The sequence below is a fragment of the Cucurbita pepo genome, chromosome 4 (assembly GCF_057944985.1).
Source record: "Cucurbita pepo subsp. pepo isolate OVF chromosome 4, ASM5794498v1, whole genome shotgun sequence".
NCBI lineage: Eukaryota > Viridiplantae > Streptophyta > Magnoliopsida > Cucurbitales > Cucurbitaceae > Cucurbita > Cucurbita pepo.
This window is the reverse complement of record NC_141801.1, coordinates 8893802-8914584: the sequence shown is the minus strand read 5'-3', so window position 1 is coordinate 8914584 and position 20783 is coordinate 8893802. Positions and strand designations below refer to the sequence as shown.

The window sequence follows — 20783 nt, the reverse complement described above, 5'->3', positions numbered from 1 at the left end:
AAAAAATGGTCTAAAGAAATTGGAAGAAAGCAAATCCAAAATGTTATATATACCAAAGAAACCACATTCTCAATTGAAAATTTTCAAACAATAATCCAAACCAACAAGCATGAAGTTCATTTCCTTCTCAAGCGTTTTCCTTGTGGTCCTCCTTTTCACTAGTAAACATCTTTTTCTTTAAGAGCGGTTTGATTTAAGAGAGGAACAAAGCATTTTTTACAAAAATGTGGAAACCTCTTCCTAACCCTAATGGAAGCGTTTTAAAACTGAGGAGAATCTTAGAAAGATAAACCCAAAGAGATCAGTGGACTTGGGCTGTTATAAATGGTATCAATGTCCTTATATGGGTGTGGAAACCTGATGCATTTTAAAACCTCGAGGGGAAACCCAAAAGGGAAAACCCTTATCGGTGAGCTTGAGCTATTACAAATGGTGTCAAAGCCAAACATCAGGCAACGTAACAATGAGAATATTGGGCCTCCAATGGGGGTGGATTGTGAGATCCCACATAGTTGGAGAGGGGAACTAAACATTCCTTATAATTGTGTGAAAACCTCTCCGTAACAGACTCGTTTTAAAACTGTTTCACAAACTACCCCATATATTCATATCTTAAACATTGATGAATCGTCATATAATGATGAAGAAAACAAGAAGATTTAAGAAAACTTATGGGTTATTTTGGTATTGGGGATTGAAGTTGGTGCAGGGGAAAGGATAATGAGAAGCGTTGATGGGCACTGCGCGGTGTTGCATGGCGGAGGGTGCAAAGATGCGGAGTGCGACAGTGGCTGCAAAGCTGAATTTAATGAGAAGGCCATTGGACTTTGCTTTTTCATAAGAGCACCAAGCGATACCTGTGCCTGTATCTTTCCTTGTACACCTTGATCTTATCAACTTCCTATGTCATTCAACACAGACCTCAAGTATAAAGTATATTAGAAAATTGTACGGTCGATACATCGATGAAGCTAGAACTGAAATAATAACAAAAAAAAAAAAAGAAATATATTGTATTCATCAACTGGAGCAAAAGGATTAAGACATATGGAGAAGGCGTCTAACTGAAAAGCCACGTTTAGTATTTGAGACAATCAGAGATCTACTTTGATGAAAATGTTTGTGGAAAGCCTTCACTGCACCTTCTACGCCATCTTCGCTTCCTATGGCCTTCGACAGTTCCACAGCCCTCTGTTTTACCTGTGCAATCAGCCCATCCCAGAAAAATAAACAATAAGACGATGAAAAGAGCTCAGTGATTGAAACACGACTCTTTCTTCCGAGCAATATGCACATTTTCACATACTTATGACATCGAGAGCTTGGTTAAAATACAATGTTAATGTCTATGCTTATCTTGATTCTCAAGATGATTACTTTCTATCAGTTGCAACATGAAGAACATGCCTTAGCTTATGGGTAGAATCAAGAAATAAGTTTGCTATACTATTTATTAACGCTTAGGCTTCTATGGGACCAGATGAACATGAGGGACTCCTTTCAAAGATTGGGGCACCGATTGATTCAAATTCTAAAGGCAATACCTTGGGTTCAAGCATAAAGTTTATGGCATCAATCAAATTTTCAAGCGAAAACTCAGCTATTGGGATAGGCGGGGGACCAAGTCCCCTTGCATGCACACGGTCTCCCCAAAATTGCTGATCACCGAAGATCGGCACAATTGTTGTTGGACACTGAAAAAACAAAATCAGGAACAAGGCTGAGATCCGTCATTATGCATAACAACAGTGTCAAAAAAGATAAAAGAGGAATGGTGAGAATTTACAGCAGCTTTGAGACCAGCTGCAGTTGTTCCAGCACCCCCATGGTGTACCTGAATCATTTTTAGAGACCACAATCACCAAGTATAACATGAAAAAAAATGCTATTTTTAGATTGATCAACACACATACATAATAGAGAGATAGAGAAAAGGCAATGCATTGTATGTTTAAGTTTATATTGTTCAACATTCCATTAGTTGCAACGAGCTGAGCTTAGACCGAGAAAAACGAACGTAGTCGATGAAAGAATGTACCAGAAACAACTGACCCACAAAGAGCCCCAATACTAACTACAAGAAGCGACGCCAATCTAGAAGAATAAGACTAAACTGATAATTATGAAAAGCTTGATGAACAGATATCCATAAAGATACATTAAACCTAGCAACCTGACCACCTCTCAACCCCTCTAAACAATCATGCTATTCCTCTCAAGACCAAGACAACAACCATGCCAAGTTGTAATTTAGGAACTTGAGACAAGCCAAAGATGTTGCGATGGACAAAAAAACTTCGTGCCACAAAGTTGCAAAAAATTAAGGATAGCACTTAAAAACTTTACCACAGCCATGCATCTCGGAAATAGCCAATCGTGAGGACAGTTATCCAGCACGTACACGAACTCTTTTGGCTCTGCCACTAGATATACAGAACCATATGCCTTGCATCAGTCAAGCATTGGAAGCCACGAAACATATATATCTTTTTTCTATTTCATAAATGAACCGGCAAAAAGAGAAAAAGGATAGAAATATTAAACTAACAGTTTCCAAGACCACCCCAGCCTTTATTGATTATTCCTCTCCTTCCTGTAATGTTCAGAGCTTCAACTATGATCTGTGTCATTTCTTGTGGTTGTTCAACAGGCTGCATCAAACTCAAAATTGAAAAAATAGATGGATTATTTCATCCTTTCATAATTGTTTATAGCGTAACTGAAACTTAAAACATTTAAAATACTAGAAGATCAAAAAGGTTGAAAATAGAACTCACAAGGCTGCCAAATCCAATATAAATGGGCTTTTCACCAGCTTCTAACCATTCCACAAGGGAACTTGGCGGTTGATAATTTGAAGCAAGGTCAAGGAAACAAAATCCAACTACATCAATTTTAGGCCCCCAGTCTGAAACAATGAGAAAAGGCTTTCATTAAAACAAGGAGTACGAGTGGGATCATCGAGTACCACATGAAGTAACAGAATTCCCAAAGGACAGGAAATGATAGCAGCAAGAATTTATAAACAACAAATCCTGGGAAAAGGAGGAAATAAGGATGGATGTCATACTGTCAATTCACTACTCAACCCAAAAACTTAAGTTAATGAATTGTGGTAAATTTAATTTTACATCAATACTTTAATACTCCAATTCATTTGTTGAAAATTTGTACGAAGTTCAACAACTGGAAATCAATATTATTGGGGAGAAAATGAAGATTTGAACACAAGTCCTCGAGATAAAATACCATATTAATTTAGATGGAATAAAGTAAACAAAGGAGGATAGTGACAAAAGAACTTGCTAAAGCTAATGCAGCTCCCAGAAGTATTAAGCTGCAATTATGTTCCTTAAAATTTTAGTAGTCCATACTTAAGCCTTGGAAGGGGTGTGGCAGGACCCAAGTGCTTCTTAAACAAGTAATAGCCAGACTTCGGATAAAACAACTATAAAAAGAAAAAAGAAAAAAAGAAAAAAAAAAAGAAAAAGAAAAAAAGAAAACCTACAAATATCTGAAATAAATAAGAAATGAGGAAAAAGGAGCGGAGGCTGATGAATAATCTGGAAAAGGAGTAGCTCTTTCTTTGATTGGATACGAGAATCCCCTTCTCAAAGGATTTGAAAGGCTTTCGATTCTGAAAACATACACAAGGGGTAACAAGAAAAATGAATCAGACAGCTAGTTAGCTTGTGCGCATAGAATACATGGGAGGGGGATGTGAATAGGAAGGGTGGGCTATCATATTGGTGGAGTCGAAGAAATAAAAGGAAAGGTTTGGGGCTGCAGAAAGATGAAGAACTGAAAGAAATGAAGGTTGCATTGCGAAGATCACCTTCCAAGGATTCCACAATAATTCAACGGGCGAAATTAAGAGGGTATTTGGTATTGAATCTGAATTTGATTTTATGATTTACAAGAAGTGAGGTACACTCTCCCTCTCACTCCATCTCTATCAACTCTGGTTCTGCATGTGTAGTCTTCAAAAATTTACCCACTGACTTGTTCTTTATCTCTCTATTCCCACAACTGTAGTGATTCAAACCATTCATGCTTAATTCTGCCATGATGTACCTACTGGGAGTCTTTAGATAAAGCAAAAATTTCAAACTTCCAATCTAAATTTAAGTACATTTAGAAAATCTGGAACTGTTCAAGATACTCCAGCAGAGATTAATAAGAAAACTTTGTTGGCCTTCATAACTATACTTTAGATTTTAGTTTGCTTGATTGGGGTCATTCTTGTAGTTTGCCTCCTTTTGTGGGCTCTTTTTTTGTATGCCTAGTGTATTCTTTCATATTCTCAATGAAATAGAATCTTTTTTGGGGAGGAAACATTACTAAAAATAATATTATCTTTCAATTATGCTATAGCCATCTTACAAATATCAACAGAAGTGATTTTACCTTTGGGCTTTGGAATAAGGTGAGGACTCCATATATAACCATAAGGCACCTCCGGAAGACTGCTGTACTGTCCAGTAAGATAGGATATTCGTCTCAGTTTCAACTTCTTCCTCCTGAAGCTATTTATAATGTCACGAATTCCGAGCCAAATTAGAGTATCAACTACGTTATACGACAACTGCCAAAAGAGAAAATATTTACATGTATTAAAAAAAGAAAGAAAAACAAAAGTCCAACAAGTGAGAACCATCCGGAGTAAATCACCCTATTTCCCATATGATGCTTGACGTTGGCTAGAGGATGAGGAAAATCACTGGTGGGCCTGAAAAAATGGTGCTGATGGTTACTGCATAATCCAATGGAACAATTGTGCTTTTCAAATTACGTGTATTAATTAATCATAGATCATAACTTTGATCTCTGGCATAACATCATCATGCAGATGAAAAAACACCAATACTTCTTTGATATTAATTTTAAAGGGGGAGGATAGGAGGACATTCCAGGGATGGCACAGTAATTCAGCTTTTGTTATAAACCTCAATAACACTGTAACAACAAAAACTCTTGAATTGATTGACCGTCTAGTCTTTACTAGAATAATTCATCCATTAAAAAAGGAATTTAAACTTTAGAATCATGTGGAACATTTTCTTTTAAGTTATTTTTTAAATTTCATATCTCCAATTCATAACCTTTCTGGATTGTCGGGGATACAAAATTTAAAACAACATGGCTGACTTATCAGTTTTCTAAGAACCAAGAGTGAAAGCAAGGGGAGCTTTAAGATTTTCCACTATATTGGAAAGGATTAGATGTGGACCCAACTAATCTCATTTAAGATCAACATGGATTTAATGAAAATTCTTGAGGAAGGACCCACCACCTTTGTTTCTTGAATAAGAACCATAATTGGGCTATGTTGTTGCAGCACTTTCTGTAAGCTAATTCTTTTTTAATAATACCCAAAAAACAAATTTTATATTGATGCAAACTCCACAAATGAGTGAAATCAGACCCAAACAAAAAGTAATAGGGCCAGAAAAGGAACCCAAAAAGGAATCAGAAAATTGAAGATCAACTAATTAGACACCAAAATTGAAAGTTAAGACTTACGTCCATGGCATTGTGAAAAAGACATGAAGTGGTAATCTCAACGCCTCAGCAACTTGAGTATGACCTGAACAGTTAGTGAAGCAATTTAAGTTCAGTACATGATATTCAAGCGAGTAGAAACAAACTGCTAGCCAATCAGAAAAAGGGGGGGGGGGGGGGGGGGGAGTGCTTGTGCGCTTACTTAAGGCAAACTTATGACCAATTAAGCATGGACAGGAATCAAGTCAGACAACCTAGAATCTTCGATAACATATTAATTTTAATAAAAGTACCTCAGTCAAAATGAATACAATTGAAAGAACAATGAGATATCCTGACAAAGATTTTCAATGTGAAGGTCAATTTTGATGGAATATCGATAAAATATTAATTTCAATGTCGATGAAGTTGGTCAGCCATAATAATCCCTCCATCTCTAAGTTTCCAAGGAAAATTTAAATTTTCTTTGGATAAGGGTCTTCATAAATTACCATATAAAAGATTGTTTGCCGTTGGCCCCAGGGTATGAATTAAAGTCTTCCATCAAAGATCTATCTGAGAACTTCTTTGTAGAATCAATTGGCCAACACCATGATTTATTTTCTGCCTTCAAGGTGACCGATTACAGTAGCTGAGGAGATCAACCCATTCTAAGATTTCATATCTTTGAGGTTTCTCAGGCCAAAATCCCAAGAAATTTTCTGGTTCATTGACCTTGAGCTCTAGCCTTCCTTACCCTAAACCATCTGACAATTGGTTTGCTGATCCGAATAAGTCACCCAAGTCTTCAAAGAAACTTGTTATCCTCAAAATATAAAAAACCTGCCTACTTCCAACTACGGGGTTGCTTACCGCGAAACAATTTTCTAACATGGAATTTCAGGGGCCTTGGTTCATGGAAGAAATGTGCATTGGTCAAAGGCTTTATTCTCCAACACAAATCAAGCATTGCACTTGGATCCTTGAGTGTAATACTTATCCTTTTGAACAACCTGTTCTTCAATGTATTGGAGGTCATTGAAGGTGCTTTCACCCTTTCCTTTTTACTTTTCTTTGACTGATGATTGTAAATTATGGCACACAAACAGTCCTTCCAACGCGTCCTTCTAAGGCCCCAATTCTGGCAAGAGGTCCCTAATTTCTTCTTTTTTTTAGTACTACTGACTGATCTTTTCTATGTACTGATACCGTGATAATTGGATCCTTGGTGGGGATTTTAATGCCTCTGGCTGATCCCATGAGAAATCTAATGGTAAACCTCCCACTTGCAGCATGAATCATTTCATCCGTTCCATTTAATCAATAATTCATTGACAGACTTTCCCTGTAAATGGTAAATTTTCTTGGTCTAGCCTTCAGAATATGCCCTGCCCAATTGCTGACTAAAAAAAAAAAATCATAGCTTCGAACTCTTGTATATCAAATTTTTCTAGTGCATCAGTTAAAAGGTTTGATTGAATTACCTTTGACCTCTACCCTACTATGATCACCTTTGGAGCTGAAAAATGGGGCTATCATCCTTTAAGTTTAAGAATACATGGATGCAGCATCTTTCCTTTTAGCTCTCTCATGAAGGATAGGATTGGTGGAACAAAAACTCCTTAAAAGGCTGGCTTGGACATAGAAGCTTAGAGAACTGAAAGAGGCTATTAAATCTTGATGCTTTTTTATGCATAAAAATCTATAAATCCATTCTTTCCAGTGATCTCCAAGCAATCGATGTACTCAGGAATTTGGGAGCTTCAGACACAACTTTCTTGAAAAGAATCACCATCAAGGAACAGCTCCTAGACTTGGAAGCAACGGAGGAAACACTTCTGGGAGACAAAGATGTAAATTTAAAGGGTTGAGGGAAGGAGATGAGACCACTGGATTTTGTATCTGACGTGTGGCAATTTATTCACATGGTTGGTGAGCAAAAGGCGTTAAATTCAGGGGTTGTGCATAGGAAGGATGTATTTCCAGTCAACAAAGGTAAACAAGTCTTGCATAGAGAGTATATATTTCCCTCTAGTTGGTGAAATTCTTCCGATACTTATTGAAGGATGAAATTTGAACTGTGCCGCTAATGAGGAATTTTACTTGAAGTCATCCAAGAATTTGTAGTCTCACAGATCCACTCAGTTTTTTAAGTTAGCTAACGGTGAAGAATTCAGAAATCATTAGGCTCAAGGGGTGCGTATTTCTCTATCTTTTGGAACGATTCAATTAACAAGAAAAGTATATGCACTTTCAAAATTGAAGGATGTGATGTCTTTGGTGATAGTGCAGTAGTGTCGGTTGAGGAGGAGTTTATGTAACACCTACATTTTTAAGAAAATAAATAAAAGAATTTTCAAAAGAAAAGAAAAAAGAGAGGAAAGCAAAATGACACACATGCAAGTTGGAGAAGATAACCGTACAGTCAACGGTTAGTTTCTCGATCTACGTCTCTTTTTTAAAGAATTTGAAGCTAGCCATTTTCACCAGTTTTATTCTCTTGACTTAATTTAGGGCATATTGCGGAATTTTGGAGAACTTGAAATTCTTAACAACTCGAACCAAGCTCAGGAAGTCAACAAACAAATAAGTAACCACATGGAACAAGTTTTAAAAAATACTTGAAGGAGTGGAGTAGGACCATGGGCAAATGATTGGAAATCATGTTTAGAAGCCTAGTTAAGCTAGTTTCAATGATAGCTAAGCCTAGAAAACTTAATAGTTTATGGTTTAGCACAGTACTTAGTTTTACCGCTTCCGCAATGCATAATTGTGAACTCTAATAGAGTTAATATGTTTATAAGTTTTCCAACATGTCTTGGTTGTTTCACTACCCCTTGTTTGAGCATGTTGAGCATGATGTATGTTTATATATGTTTATAAATGTATGATATAGAGTTTGGGAACCCATATATGCCTAATTATGCTATGTGCTCTAGAATACATATTATGAGTATGTTAGACCCTGTATTGCTGTTCTACGTTATTATCTAGTTTTGGAGTTCACAGAACATTGGGTTGACTAGGTATCTCATAGGGACGATTAGGGTGCAACCCCTATTCGTGAACTAGCTGGGGGGGTTAGGATCTACTTGATACACAGAGTTCAGTTATCACCCATAGAGAATCCCAAGAGTCATAGAGGGTATACTACTGAGGCAGCTACAGTTGTGTTTATTGGGGAGTCATGACCTTATACTGTTCTAACCCGAGAGGGTGTGTGAACAAGAATATTACCGTTTCTGCCTGAAAAGGCGATACAACAGGTAGTTTATTGTTTCCGCTTGAAAAGATGATGCAACAGGTAGTTAACTGTTTCCACAATGCAATAGGTAGTTTGTTGTTTCTGCTTGAAAAGGCAATGCAGCAGGTAGTTAACTGTTTCCGCCTGAAAAGGCGATACAACAGGTAGTTTATTGTCTTAGCCTTAAAAGACGATATGGCAGGTAGTTTACTGTTCCTAAGACCTAGTTTACTGTTCTAACCCAAGGACGGTATCCTAAAAAGGTGATGCAACAGGTAGTTTATTGATCTTAGGACTACGCAGTTGTTGCACGACACCACTAGGGTGAACCTTTTGATTAGAGCTTAGTAGACAATCATGTGCGGAGTGCAGTTACCTTTTTAAGAGCGAAGGGCTCCTCCATACTTATAAGATTTAACCTAGGCACAATTAGCAAGGTTGAGGATGGACCTAAGAGAACGTAAAGCATAGCCTTTCATAAGGGCCATGTATTTCAAAGCCCTTCCTAAGGGCCACACATTTCAGAGCTTGTCATAAGGGCCATGTATCTCAAAGCCTGACATAAGGGTCTAAGTAAACTAGAGCTTGCCATAGAGCCTAATAAGTACTCTTAGAGAAGTAGTAGTGTATAGAGTTTTATGCATAAGCCTTATACGGCAAGCATAGACTAGAGCCAAGTATAAGTACGACGAGAGCCTACAAGTAGGTTACTTACTATTTTTATACTTATTCCATGTTATTCTATTTTTTCAGATGGAGTACAGACCACTATTGATAGCGGGAGCCTTGGAGTCGTGCAGCTATAGGGGGTGCCCTTTAGATCGAGTCGTCATCCTTCTTGTCATTTTATTATTATTTTAAATGCCGCTTCTTGAAACTTATGTATCTTTTGTAAACCGTTTTGACTTAACTCCGTGAATATTGTTTGTACCTTTAACTAACGAAAATTGGGTCGCTACAGCTACAGTTTATTCCATTGAATCAGTCAAGAATTGGCAGCCAATCCAAGGAGTTGTCAGTCACTTGTCAAAATGAAAAATTATTTCTTAACCAAAAAGACTCTAACCCATGTTTAAAGGGCAGGGAACAAATGGAAGCACAAGGAGAGAAGATTATAAGTAAAAAACTAAGAAATCCCAAGAAAAAGAACATAGAAGAATAAATTTGGTTCTAACCATATGCAGGGGGATTAGCAATTATTGCATCTGCTTTAAATGGAATTTTAGATTCTGGATCGTCATCCTGGCATGCAGGAAGCAATGAGAAAATAATATCCTTCAAATGATTTCGTTGGGTATGTATCTCCGAAGGTCCAGATGGAAGGAATCCTTTGTTCTTAACCATATCTGTAAGAAATAAGCAATACCCAGAAGAGAGTTAGTAGCAAAGCTAACTTTTTCAAAGAGGCAGCAGGAGAGGAGTGTATGTAGATTATGTTCATCATTGTTGTGTCTTTCAGGTGAAGTTCTTCTTTTTCTTTTTCTTTTTTCACTTTCTAAATACTGATGTGTTCATTGCCTTCATTTCCATAGCATTTTGAATGTGTTCATTGCTATAGCCTTTTGAATGTGATGCAAAAACATATGGGAAAATAATCAGAACACTTACAATCTGCAAGAACTTTAGCATCTCCTCCTAAAGGAAAGAACTCCAGTCCAGTAGAGAGTACAAAATCTTTAAAATTTGCATGAGTTGCCAATCTAACTCTATGGCCATACTCCTGCAAGTAATGTATCATCTCTGTCAACTTAAAATTAACTTAACCTATCAAGTTTTTTGAAGAACAGGGCCTGTATCTTAATGCATATTTAGAAAGGGTTCATGGGATTTGATTAGGAAACCAATTCCTCAGTTCCATGTAGGGAGCATATTAATCCTTTGCTACAATCAAAATGGGACAAAAATTTAATCGATCAGTACAAACTTCTATACTACAACAAGATCTAACCTAAAAGTTCCAACAGAAAATTAAGCCAATATGAACGAAACATTTGTAAGTCACAATGCCTAAAGTGTCAAACCCAGATAATATAGTTTGGATAATATATTTTGGAAGCCAACAAATTATGTTATAAAAATATAATAAGAATTCTAACTAAAGTTATTAGTAATAGATATAAATATGTTAGGTTTGTATTTAATAATGCTAGTTTATTATATAAACCTTAAAAGGTTAGGAGTAAGTATCATATCAATCCACTTGTTTTGCACTACACATAGAAATATAAAATTTTCAAACGATTCGAGATGCATTATACATGTGTGTGTGTGCGCACATGTATAAATGGCCCCCTTGCATTATATAAGTCAACCCCAGGCACTGGGACCATGCAAATGTTGATGAGGTATCACATGAATTTACAACTAGAGTTAACATACAAAGAACATTGAACTTAAATAAAGACTTAATAGTTAAGTAGTGAAGCCAGTACTACCGTGACATTTTCTTTTCCACAATGATACTCTTTTTTCCTCAAAATATTGTAGCATGTTTATAAATTGTTCAACTTTCAATTTCAAGAAAAATTGTAAAGATATCCAATTTTTATTATTTTGTCTCGTTAAAATGCCAAGGTGAGGTATGTAATGAGTTAAAAGGTCCAAAGTTCATAACAATACAACGCCATAAGGGCTTCACAAGGTTTGTTAGATTATATCTCAGCCAAGAACATATCTGAAAAAAATCGCATGTAACAAGGCAATGGTGATAAAATTGTTAAACCAATACATGTAAACAAATAATAATAATAATAATAAAAACGATAGATCAACAAATGAAAAATCAGTTAAAATTTTGATAAAAGAAACAGAGAAAGTGAGGAGAACCTGCAATCGCTTCCCAATGGCAACGAAAGGTTGTACATCCCCTCTTGTACCAACTATGAGCATCACAATTTGTAGTGGGGGTGTGAATGGAACGTCTAGGGGTTCATCTTCTACAGCTCCATCATGCATAATACCAGTTTCAAAATGGAAGTTTTCCGATTGAATGCCTTCTGGAACTTCCATTTGCACAGTTCCATCTTCCTGAACTGTGGCAACCTTTTTCAACAACTTGAGCTGCAAACACAATTTTGACTTATAACTTTGTAAGAGGAGCATATAATTATAAAATATATTTGTCCAAGCAGAGAAGATGTACACTACATCATAGTAAATTTTTTTAAGTTTTATGGGCTTGGCAGGTGCGAGGGTGATGTTGGTCACGTGACCAAAGGATTGGGAAAAATGAGGTTGAGAAGGTTTGTGCTTTCAAACTTTGTTTTTAAAGTCGAAGGTGGATCAGGAAAAGGAGCAGATATCGAAGGCAATGGGCATGTGAGAGGTGTGCCAAAGGGATTTATACTAGAAGAGGAAGTGGGTATGGTAGGCTGTACGGGAAAATCAGATTGAGGTACAAAAGCTTGTGGTGAGGGGTCAACTGATGGAACAGAGAAAATTAATATGAGAATGTGGCTCCATGATACAGTTCTGATAAAATTGTGGAAGGCACATGTGACGTCTGTACGCACGAGTGAGGTGGGTTTTTGAATCTTTGCAGGGTGCATGGATTCAATCTCCAAAGAAACTTGAGGAATTTGGCCATGGATTCCAGCATCATATCAGATGTGAGGATCTTGATTAAAGAATGGATCAACATAAACCAACATGGGTGCAGATGAGGATGATGGCAGATACAGTGGCTGGCACAAAACTGAACAGGTTTTCTTGATCTTTCTAGATAGAATTTTGATGATTCAAACAATAGATAAGGAGTCTTTAGAGGCTGGTCCTTTGTCCCTGGCTGTGTTGAGGTATAAGGTCGTGAGTCGATCTTATGATGATTGGTCTTTAACGTTGAGGTAATAAACGAAGTGTTGGCATTAAAGGATGTGGGTTGGTGGTTGCGGAGGTCCTTTTAAGAAGAGCAAGGAACTGCTTCCCGCCAGTCTTGTTTTCACCAATAGATTTAATAATCTTATTTAAGCCTCATTCACTCCAAGCTTAGCAATCTCTACCCAATGGCCTATCCTATTGGATATCTTTTTGATCCAAAGCACATATTCATGAAGACGACTCTCTTTAAAAAACTTGAGTAAAGGTGTAGGATTAGTCTCTTGATGATTCAATGATACAATGGTCACAGCTTTCGTCAATGGATAAGGTCTTACGAATCATTGAGAAGAATAAAGAATCAAGTTAGATGGTTGGGTGACATGTGAACAGTGGAAAGGGTGTGGGATGGGAGAGGTGTACGGAGAGAAAAGAAATGATGATAAGTTTGTTGTTTATGTCTAGTTGATCTTGAACGACTCCTTACCTCTATCATTTTTAATAACAAGTGTGTGCATATATGTGAGAGAGAGAGAGCAGAGAATTGAAACCCAATGTAATATCTGTTTTTTAAAAATAAATAAATAAATGGCAGGAAACGCGTGAGTTGTTGCCACCATATGCTGTGGCCGGCGAGAGCAGAGGAGGAGCAGGGATGACATGCAAGGGAGGCCAAAAAGTACGAATTTCAGCTGGAATGAACTCTTACCAGTTTGTTGAAGGAATCACGGCCTATCGTGGTGCAGTTTGAGAGAACCAGACGGCAGACCAAGAGACGCGCGAGGAAGAAGACCGGTTCACGTAGACCGGTCCGGTCCAATCGCACTGGATTCCCCAATTTGTGCAATTCAATCATTTTAGCTCCTCATACTTTTTCTAAATGTAGGACCTTTTTGAAGAGTTCGGTGAAATTTGGAATTTCTGGAGGCTCAAACTCAAACAAAAAGTGTTGTGCATATCAAGCAAGTAGCACCTTGAAACTTTGGATTTAGCTATGCTTGTAGAGAGCATGTTATAAGAATTTGAGACTAAAGTGAACTGACTTGATCCATGAAAAGCATCGCAAACGGTTATGATGCACATTTTTCTAGAAATGAACGCATGACTAGGTATTCGTGTTCAGAATAATTTGCTATGTCCCGGTTGATGATTTGTTTATACATGTGATGCTAATGTGGTTATACACGGATGATTAGGGGTTTGGAAATTAACCCCTAATCGTGAACTCAGCTAGACTGTGTTGAGGGTCTGGATAACTATTTTAGAACTAGCTTGATTTTATACTTGTACCCTCTGAGGACTATTAGGGACTACTAGATGAACCCTGAGAATGCATGAACCTTAAAATAACTTGGAAGTGTATTGTGGTTGTGATTAGGGGTTTCCAACCACTTCCTAATCGTGATCTTGTTCAAATGATAATCGTGATCTTGTTCAAATGAGAACAAGGACCATATAGGTAAATGAGAACTTGTTAGCAGAGGGTTGCTACCTCCCTTGTGAACAAGGATTATGGGTTGAAATTGACGTTCGAGTAGCACCTCATGGGCCTATGATACAGATCTAGAACGATGATACTGATGAAGAGGACTAGCAAAATGATGATCTAAGATATCTTAAGAACTTAAGATGAACTTCAAGGCTGGAGGTCCAAATAAGACCAAGAGATGAAAATTTGATAGCTTTCGCTAATTATCCTAAGTTGAGCTTAGGTGGAACGAATAAACCTAGGGTGTAGCCTAGGAAGATCCTATACTTGGGAACGAACTCTCAAATAAGAATAGGACACCGAACGAACGAACAAAATGAATATGGTAAGATTTAAGAACAAACTAATAACTACCGGTGGGCTACTTACTGAATATATTTTTATACTCATCCTTGCTACTTCAATTTTCTTTTCAGATGAGGCTTGATGGCGTGGTTGAGGCGAAAGCTTACATGAGGTAAGGTTGGATTAGATTGGTGTCTTGTTATTCTCATACATTTTATAAACTCAGTTTTGATGTATAGTATGTCATTGATGTTTTAAAAGTTTAAATTTATGTATATTTTCGAATATTCCACATCAATAAGTGATGATCCATCGCACGACTTTCGTGCGACTTTCGAAAAGTGGGTCATTACACCCAAAGACTTCAGAGAGATAGGATGGAGGAAATTGAGACACAGAGTAACCGTTCCAGCATTGCAACCACAACCCCCCAGAAAAATGTATCTTTCTCTCCCTGATTTTCATATATCATACAGAAACTATTTTCAAAATCATTTGGCATATCATCTAGCTTATTTCTCAAAGTGATTTTTTAATATAACCATCTAGTTATTGCATCACTGTTGAATGAAATCATATGCTTTTAGTAAATTTGTCAAAAAGACATAAAGTAGTATGCCAACTCAAAAGAAATTTAACATACCTTCTTCCTGAGAGAAACTTTTTCATCAAAAATATGTGGAAATAAGTGATTGAATGCATGACTCTGTCTCTTGGTAAGCTGACTTGAAGAATCCAATTCCCAACCCACTGATGATTCACTTTGAGTATTATCTCCAGATGAACTCCTGTCAGTATTTCCTGAAAGCATATTCAGATATAGGAGAGCATATAGCTTAACAAAAAATCCAAAGTCCCACATTTATTTTCATAGATGCGTGCATCCACCAATTTACAGAAGTGTGCAATTGTAGGAAGATGTTTCTGGGATGGGTTATGTGGCAGAATTCTTCATTTAACCAGAAACAAACAATTCATTGATAGATGAAAGACAGAAAAATGTTCAAGGATACAAATTTCCTAAGGGATGGAGGAAACAAAACAACCAAACAAACAAAGTTATGGCCTTCAAATAACGAAAACCAAACAAATAAAGTAATGACCTCCAAATATTACAAGAGCCAAAAGATAAATAAAACATTGAAGAAGAAAACCGCCAAAGAAGGTCTCGAAAAAAGCAACAATAACCACTTCCATTATTAGCAGTCTGATTTTTAAAATAATGTCTCTCATGCTTCAAAAGTTCCCTCTGACAGCATGTATGAGGAGACACTTCCATATAAATTTTTTGGAGTGATCATTTGCTTCACCGATTTTCAGAAGTTGATCTTTGAATTTATTTCATTTCATTACTTATAGTTAAAGACATAATATTCCGCACACTTTTTCCCTTCAGATTCCTCTTTCTCCATAGATCAATAGGAAGAAGACCTTTGACTTTAATCCAACCCGCATTGCATGGGGTGACTTCGAAGAAGCCACGTGTTTGTGTTTTGCATTTTTCAAATTTAAGATAAGAAATTCCTACTTTCACTCAAGACTGCTTCTCATTTTGACGTAGCATAAGAGCCCTGTCAGTATCAAAACACATCTTTCTTCAGCACCTCAATAATGAAGTCTGGCAATTATTACGGTATGTTCCCATTCAATCTCTGTAATTCTTCCTTTTTCAGTCAAAACTGCAAATTCTTATTCTTCGCCTCAATATAAAGGCCCCTCGAAACAGCAAAAGTAAATAAATAAATAAAAACCCAACTCCTCACAAGATTGAACCCTTATCATGAAACTGTAATGAAACAAAAGATGCTTAAGGACCTCCTCCATCACAGAACAAACTCTTTATTTTGAGCCAAAAAAAAAACTCAAAAGAAATAATCTCAAATTGAACAAGGGAACTCCAAAGGACATGATCAAAGTCCTCAAATTTGCCCTTAAAAACAACTCAAAAAAGCAATCTCAAATTGAACAAGCGAACTCCGAAGGACATGATCAAAATCCTCACATGTACCCTTGTGCTAAACAAAAAGGTCAAATAATACAAGTGGTCCAATGTGCTAACTCTCCCATGCCAGACCTACAAGAAAAGAACTTAACCTTTTTGGATTTATTAATCTTCCACATCAAGAAAAATTGGGTGACTAGGGGAAGGATCGTATGGAAGAATGAAAAATGATCTACAAGAAAACCTCAATGAAGACATGGGAGCCCAATAACAAATATCTCTTCTTACCCCCTGACAATGAGAAAAGAGTCATAGCAAATGTCCTCTCCCAATCCAACAAGGGTAACAGAATCCAAGAAAAAATGAGCTAAAAATACCCAAAGAAGATATTACATAAACCAAGTACATAGTCTCATTAACGATAAAGAGTACAAGTGTAACAACCAGATTTTCGATACCTCGAATCACGGCTCCGCATAAAAGTAGCTTAAGGGTAATATCCGCAGAGTCAATTGAAAACGGTTTACAAAAAAATACGTAAATTTCGAGACGTAGCATTTAAAATAATAATAAAATGACAAGAAGGAAGACTACTCGATCTAAAGGGCACCCCTTGTAGCTACACGGCTCCGCATGCTCCCGCCATCAATAGTGGTCTACACTCCATCTGAAAAAAATAGAATAACATGCAATGACTATAAAATACTTAGTAAGATACCTACTTGTAGACTCTTGTCGAACTTAGTCCTATACACGGAAACTTAAACTATGTGCTCATAACTCTTTTTAATGATCGCCCAAACTGGGCTAAACGGCTATACCAAACTTGGTAGGTCACTGTACTTATCCCCTCAATATACCTCCTTTAAGGAGTACTCAATCCCTCTCACAACCTAGAGGTTTTCAATTTTCTCTTGGCTCTAGGTTTCAAGTATGTCCAGGTCATTCGTCACTCTTGCTCAAAGTGTGCCTCGAGTCGCTATGGCTCATGGAAGGACCCTAGGGTAATACTCATAAGTCTGGAGGAGCTCTTTTTGCTCTAAACGGTGACCGTACTCCATACATATCTACCTACTGAGCTCTAATCAATGGATTCTCCCTAATGGCGTTGGGCAACATTTACTTGTTCCTAAGATCAGTAAACTACCTGTCACCACACATATTCCAGGCTGGAACAATAACTACCTACTCATGTACCCTCATCGAGTTAGAATAGTAAATTACCTGTCACTATGCCCTTTCCAGGCTGAGACAGTAAACTACCTGCTCATGTACCCTGATCAGGTTAGAACAGTAAAACTACCTATCTTAGGAACAGTAACTATCTGTTACTTTGCCTTTTCAGGCAAGAACAGTAAAACTACCTATTAATACGCCACTCAGGCTGGATTAGTAAAACGGCCATGGCTCTCCCCACTAAGCACCACCGATATGAACTACAGTAGTATACTCTCTATGGCTACTGATATCCTATATGGGTGATAACTAAGCCATGTGTAACAAGTAGACTATAACCACTGTTGGTTAATTCACGGATAAAGGTTGCGCCCTATCCATCCCTACAAGGTACGTGGTCAACCCAAGGAGGCTATGGAACTCATGACAAGGAACTAGGACCAAAATACGTGAAACGGTAACTCATAGTCTATGGTAACCATAATTAACGCTCTATGGCACATATCAATTAGTCCAACTCATGACTGGGCAATAAAGGGCTATCCAAACCCTAAATCATGCATAATAATGTATAAAGGCATGCAACATGCTCGTCATGCTCATTACATGATAATAATCCAACCTCAGCATTCTGGAAAACATAAAAGCCTAATAGTCAATCAGAGTTCACAAATCATGCAGGAGGAAGCAATATAACTATAAATAGGACTAAGTTGTAAACTATTCACATTATCTCAGCAAAGTTATCATGAGATTAGGTTAAACTAGGCTCCTAAACATAATACTCAATCATCGTCCTCAATCTTAATCGACTCTACAAGTATTTCTTAGAAACTTGCTCCATATGGTTACTTACTTGATTGTAGACTTCCTGAACTTGTCTTGGGTCTTCAAGGGTATTCCAAATTTCTCCAAAATTACTCAATATGCCCTAAATTAAGTCAAAACAATAAAACTGATGAAAAGGCTAGCTACAAATTCGTTAAAGCGAAGGTTGATAAGTTAATCGTTGACTGTACGGTCATCTTCTCCAACTTGCATGCGTGTCATTTTTCCTTCTTTCCATTCTTCTTTTTTTTTTTTTTTTTTTTTTTTTGAAAAAAAAAATCTTTTATTTATTTTCTTAAAATTCTCGGTGTTACAAGCAAGGGAACATAGTATTAAAAAGACTCTTAAAGTAAGTATTTGAGTCATCCCCCACGCCCATAGCACTTCACAAACTTGGATAAAAAAAGGAAAACCAAAAGTGGTAGCTTTCCAATGATTTGTGTATGTCTTTAGATCCAAAAAATTGAGAACCATATTTGCTCATAATAACCCATGCCACAAAACACTAACCTCCAAGGGGAAAGGTGACAATCAAGCCAACAATGCCTTGCACAATCTCAATTTACCTCTGCCCAAACCCGCAAGATCCAACATCCTTGACATCACTTATGTGACGCTCGAATAAACGAGAAGTACATGAATGAACAGAGACCATATTCGAATGAGAGTAATCCTGAGGATATGATGGTTAAGAAATGTTTAAAACAATTAATAGTTACTACATGTATCAATAAGGTAGACATTCCTTTTTGGTAGCTCAATCCTAAGAATTCTAAAGTTAAGTGTGCTTAGCTTGGAGAAATCTTATGTTAGGTGACCTTCTGCTAATTCCAAAAAAGCATGCTAAAAGGACTACTGTTGGTCTGTAGGGATAGTCCTCACTCTTAGAAGTAATTCAAGACAAATAGGTAACATGCTCACTCACAAGGGATGTAAGGGAATACTAAGGCCATTAGGTGTCAATCCGAATTTAAATTCTATTCCAAATCATGGGTATGAAGCATTACAAATGGTATCAGAGTGGAATCTCTCTCTATATAATGTGGTTTAGGGATGAACCAAGACGGAAGTTGGTGGGTATGTGATGTTTGAGTAAAGGAAGAGTACATGAACGAACCAAGATCACATCTAAATGAAAGTGATTCTGAGAAAGGCCTCAAAGAATTTATAGTTACTACCTATACCAACAATGTTCACCTTCTTTTTTCGTTGCCTCAATCAAAGAACCTCCAAAGCTAAATGTGCTTAGTTTGGAGCAATCCTATGTTGGGTGATTTCCAGAAAATTTTCCTAATAAACAAGTGAGTTAGGATAAACTATACTAAACGGACATGTGTTAGTATGTGGGGATAGTTTCACTCTTAGAATTACTTCAAAACAAGTAGATAATGTGGTCATGTCACACGGGAATATCAAGATCATTAAGTGTCGAATCCAAATTCCAAATTCTAGTCTAAATTATGGAGATGAGATGTACAACCTCCCACTTGATTAAATGAGATCCCACCATCGTCAACACCTTCCCACATAAAAAGTCGCTTATAATCATTATTGTAAATTGATGGGAGATTTCAATTACGGCAAGGAGAAACATAAGAGGTTCAAAGATCTAAATAGTATTAAGTAAATATTGTAAACACCCATGAGATTTTATCACCAAATATTGTCCACAGTGATGACTGAAGCAACTTTCAAACCCCTTGAGTATTTAATGAATCCCTCAAAACACAATTTAAAAAATTTTACAACCTAAATTCCAAGGAATTCTCGATCAGAAGATGTTGGGACGATTCTGGCATGAACACAAATCTTTACTTGAGTAACAATGCGTATTAAAGCATCCAAAATCCAGAAATACTACCACAACGTACTAGAGTTTCATCGATTCCATAATTCATTCTATGACAATGGGGATAAAAGACAAGAAGTCTCAATTTCCATAGAACAACAAAAATACTTCAACCTTTGAAAGAGAGAAAAAGACGAGATACGAACCCGAAGAAGAGAAAATGAGATCACAGTGGCCGTCGCCATCGCCATCGCCATCGCCGTCCGAGTCCGTGGATAAAGAGGCATCACTGGAACGACTGGAAGAAGAATGGGGAGATTGTGGGGTGATTTCCAAGCGGTGCATGGAATTTGGCAGGGGATTGATCGGGGGAGATTGTGGGGCGGTTTCCAAGTGCTCCATGGAATTTGGCAGGGGATTGATCGGGAAGAAAATGAGATTAAAACTTTCAAAGAAGAAATGATCGGAATAATTGGGAAAGTGAGAGAAGTTCAAAGGTGGGCAAATGGAGTAGGTCAATCGAGTATCAATTAGAAGACAAACAAAAGAGAACGGAAGAACATTGGGCCATGGAGATTTTGGAGATGTGACTGTCAACAAGGACGATCAAACCCGCCAGCGAAGATGACAGTTAACCAACTTGCCAAATGTCCTGGTTCGATGCCTTTGTGGCTTTCCCCTTTTCTATTAAGTTCTTAATTTCGTGGTCATTTTTTATTTGGACGAGGGTTTTGGC

The 20783-nt window shown here is 37.2% G+C and overlaps 1 protein-coding gene across 1 annotated transcript; it reads right to left on the bottom strand.

Annotated features, from left to right (window-relative positions):
- Positions 1 to 890: 890 nt before the first annotated feature.
- On the bottom strand, positions 891 to 20700 carry LOC111783901 (sterol 3-beta-glucosyltransferase UGT80A2). Its single transcript, XM_023664712.2, has 14 exons — positions 20254 to 20700; positions 14956 to 15113; positions 11552 to 11785; positions 10334 to 10445; positions 9901 to 10071; positions 5524 to 5587; positions 4672 to 4729; positions 4408 to 4585; positions 2778 to 2908; positions 2549 to 2651; positions 2347 to 2423; positions 1787 to 1834; positions 1545 to 1694; positions 891 to 1200 (listed from the first exon to the last, which is right to left on the bottom strand). Exons 1-14 carry the CDS (start codon positions 20447 to 20449, stop codon positions 1039 to 1041), a joined length of 1842 nt encoding a protein of 613 aa, XP_023520480.1. The 5' UTR covers positions 20450 to 20700; the 3' UTR covers positions 891 to 1038.
- Positions 20701 to 20783: the final 83 nt, after the last annotated feature.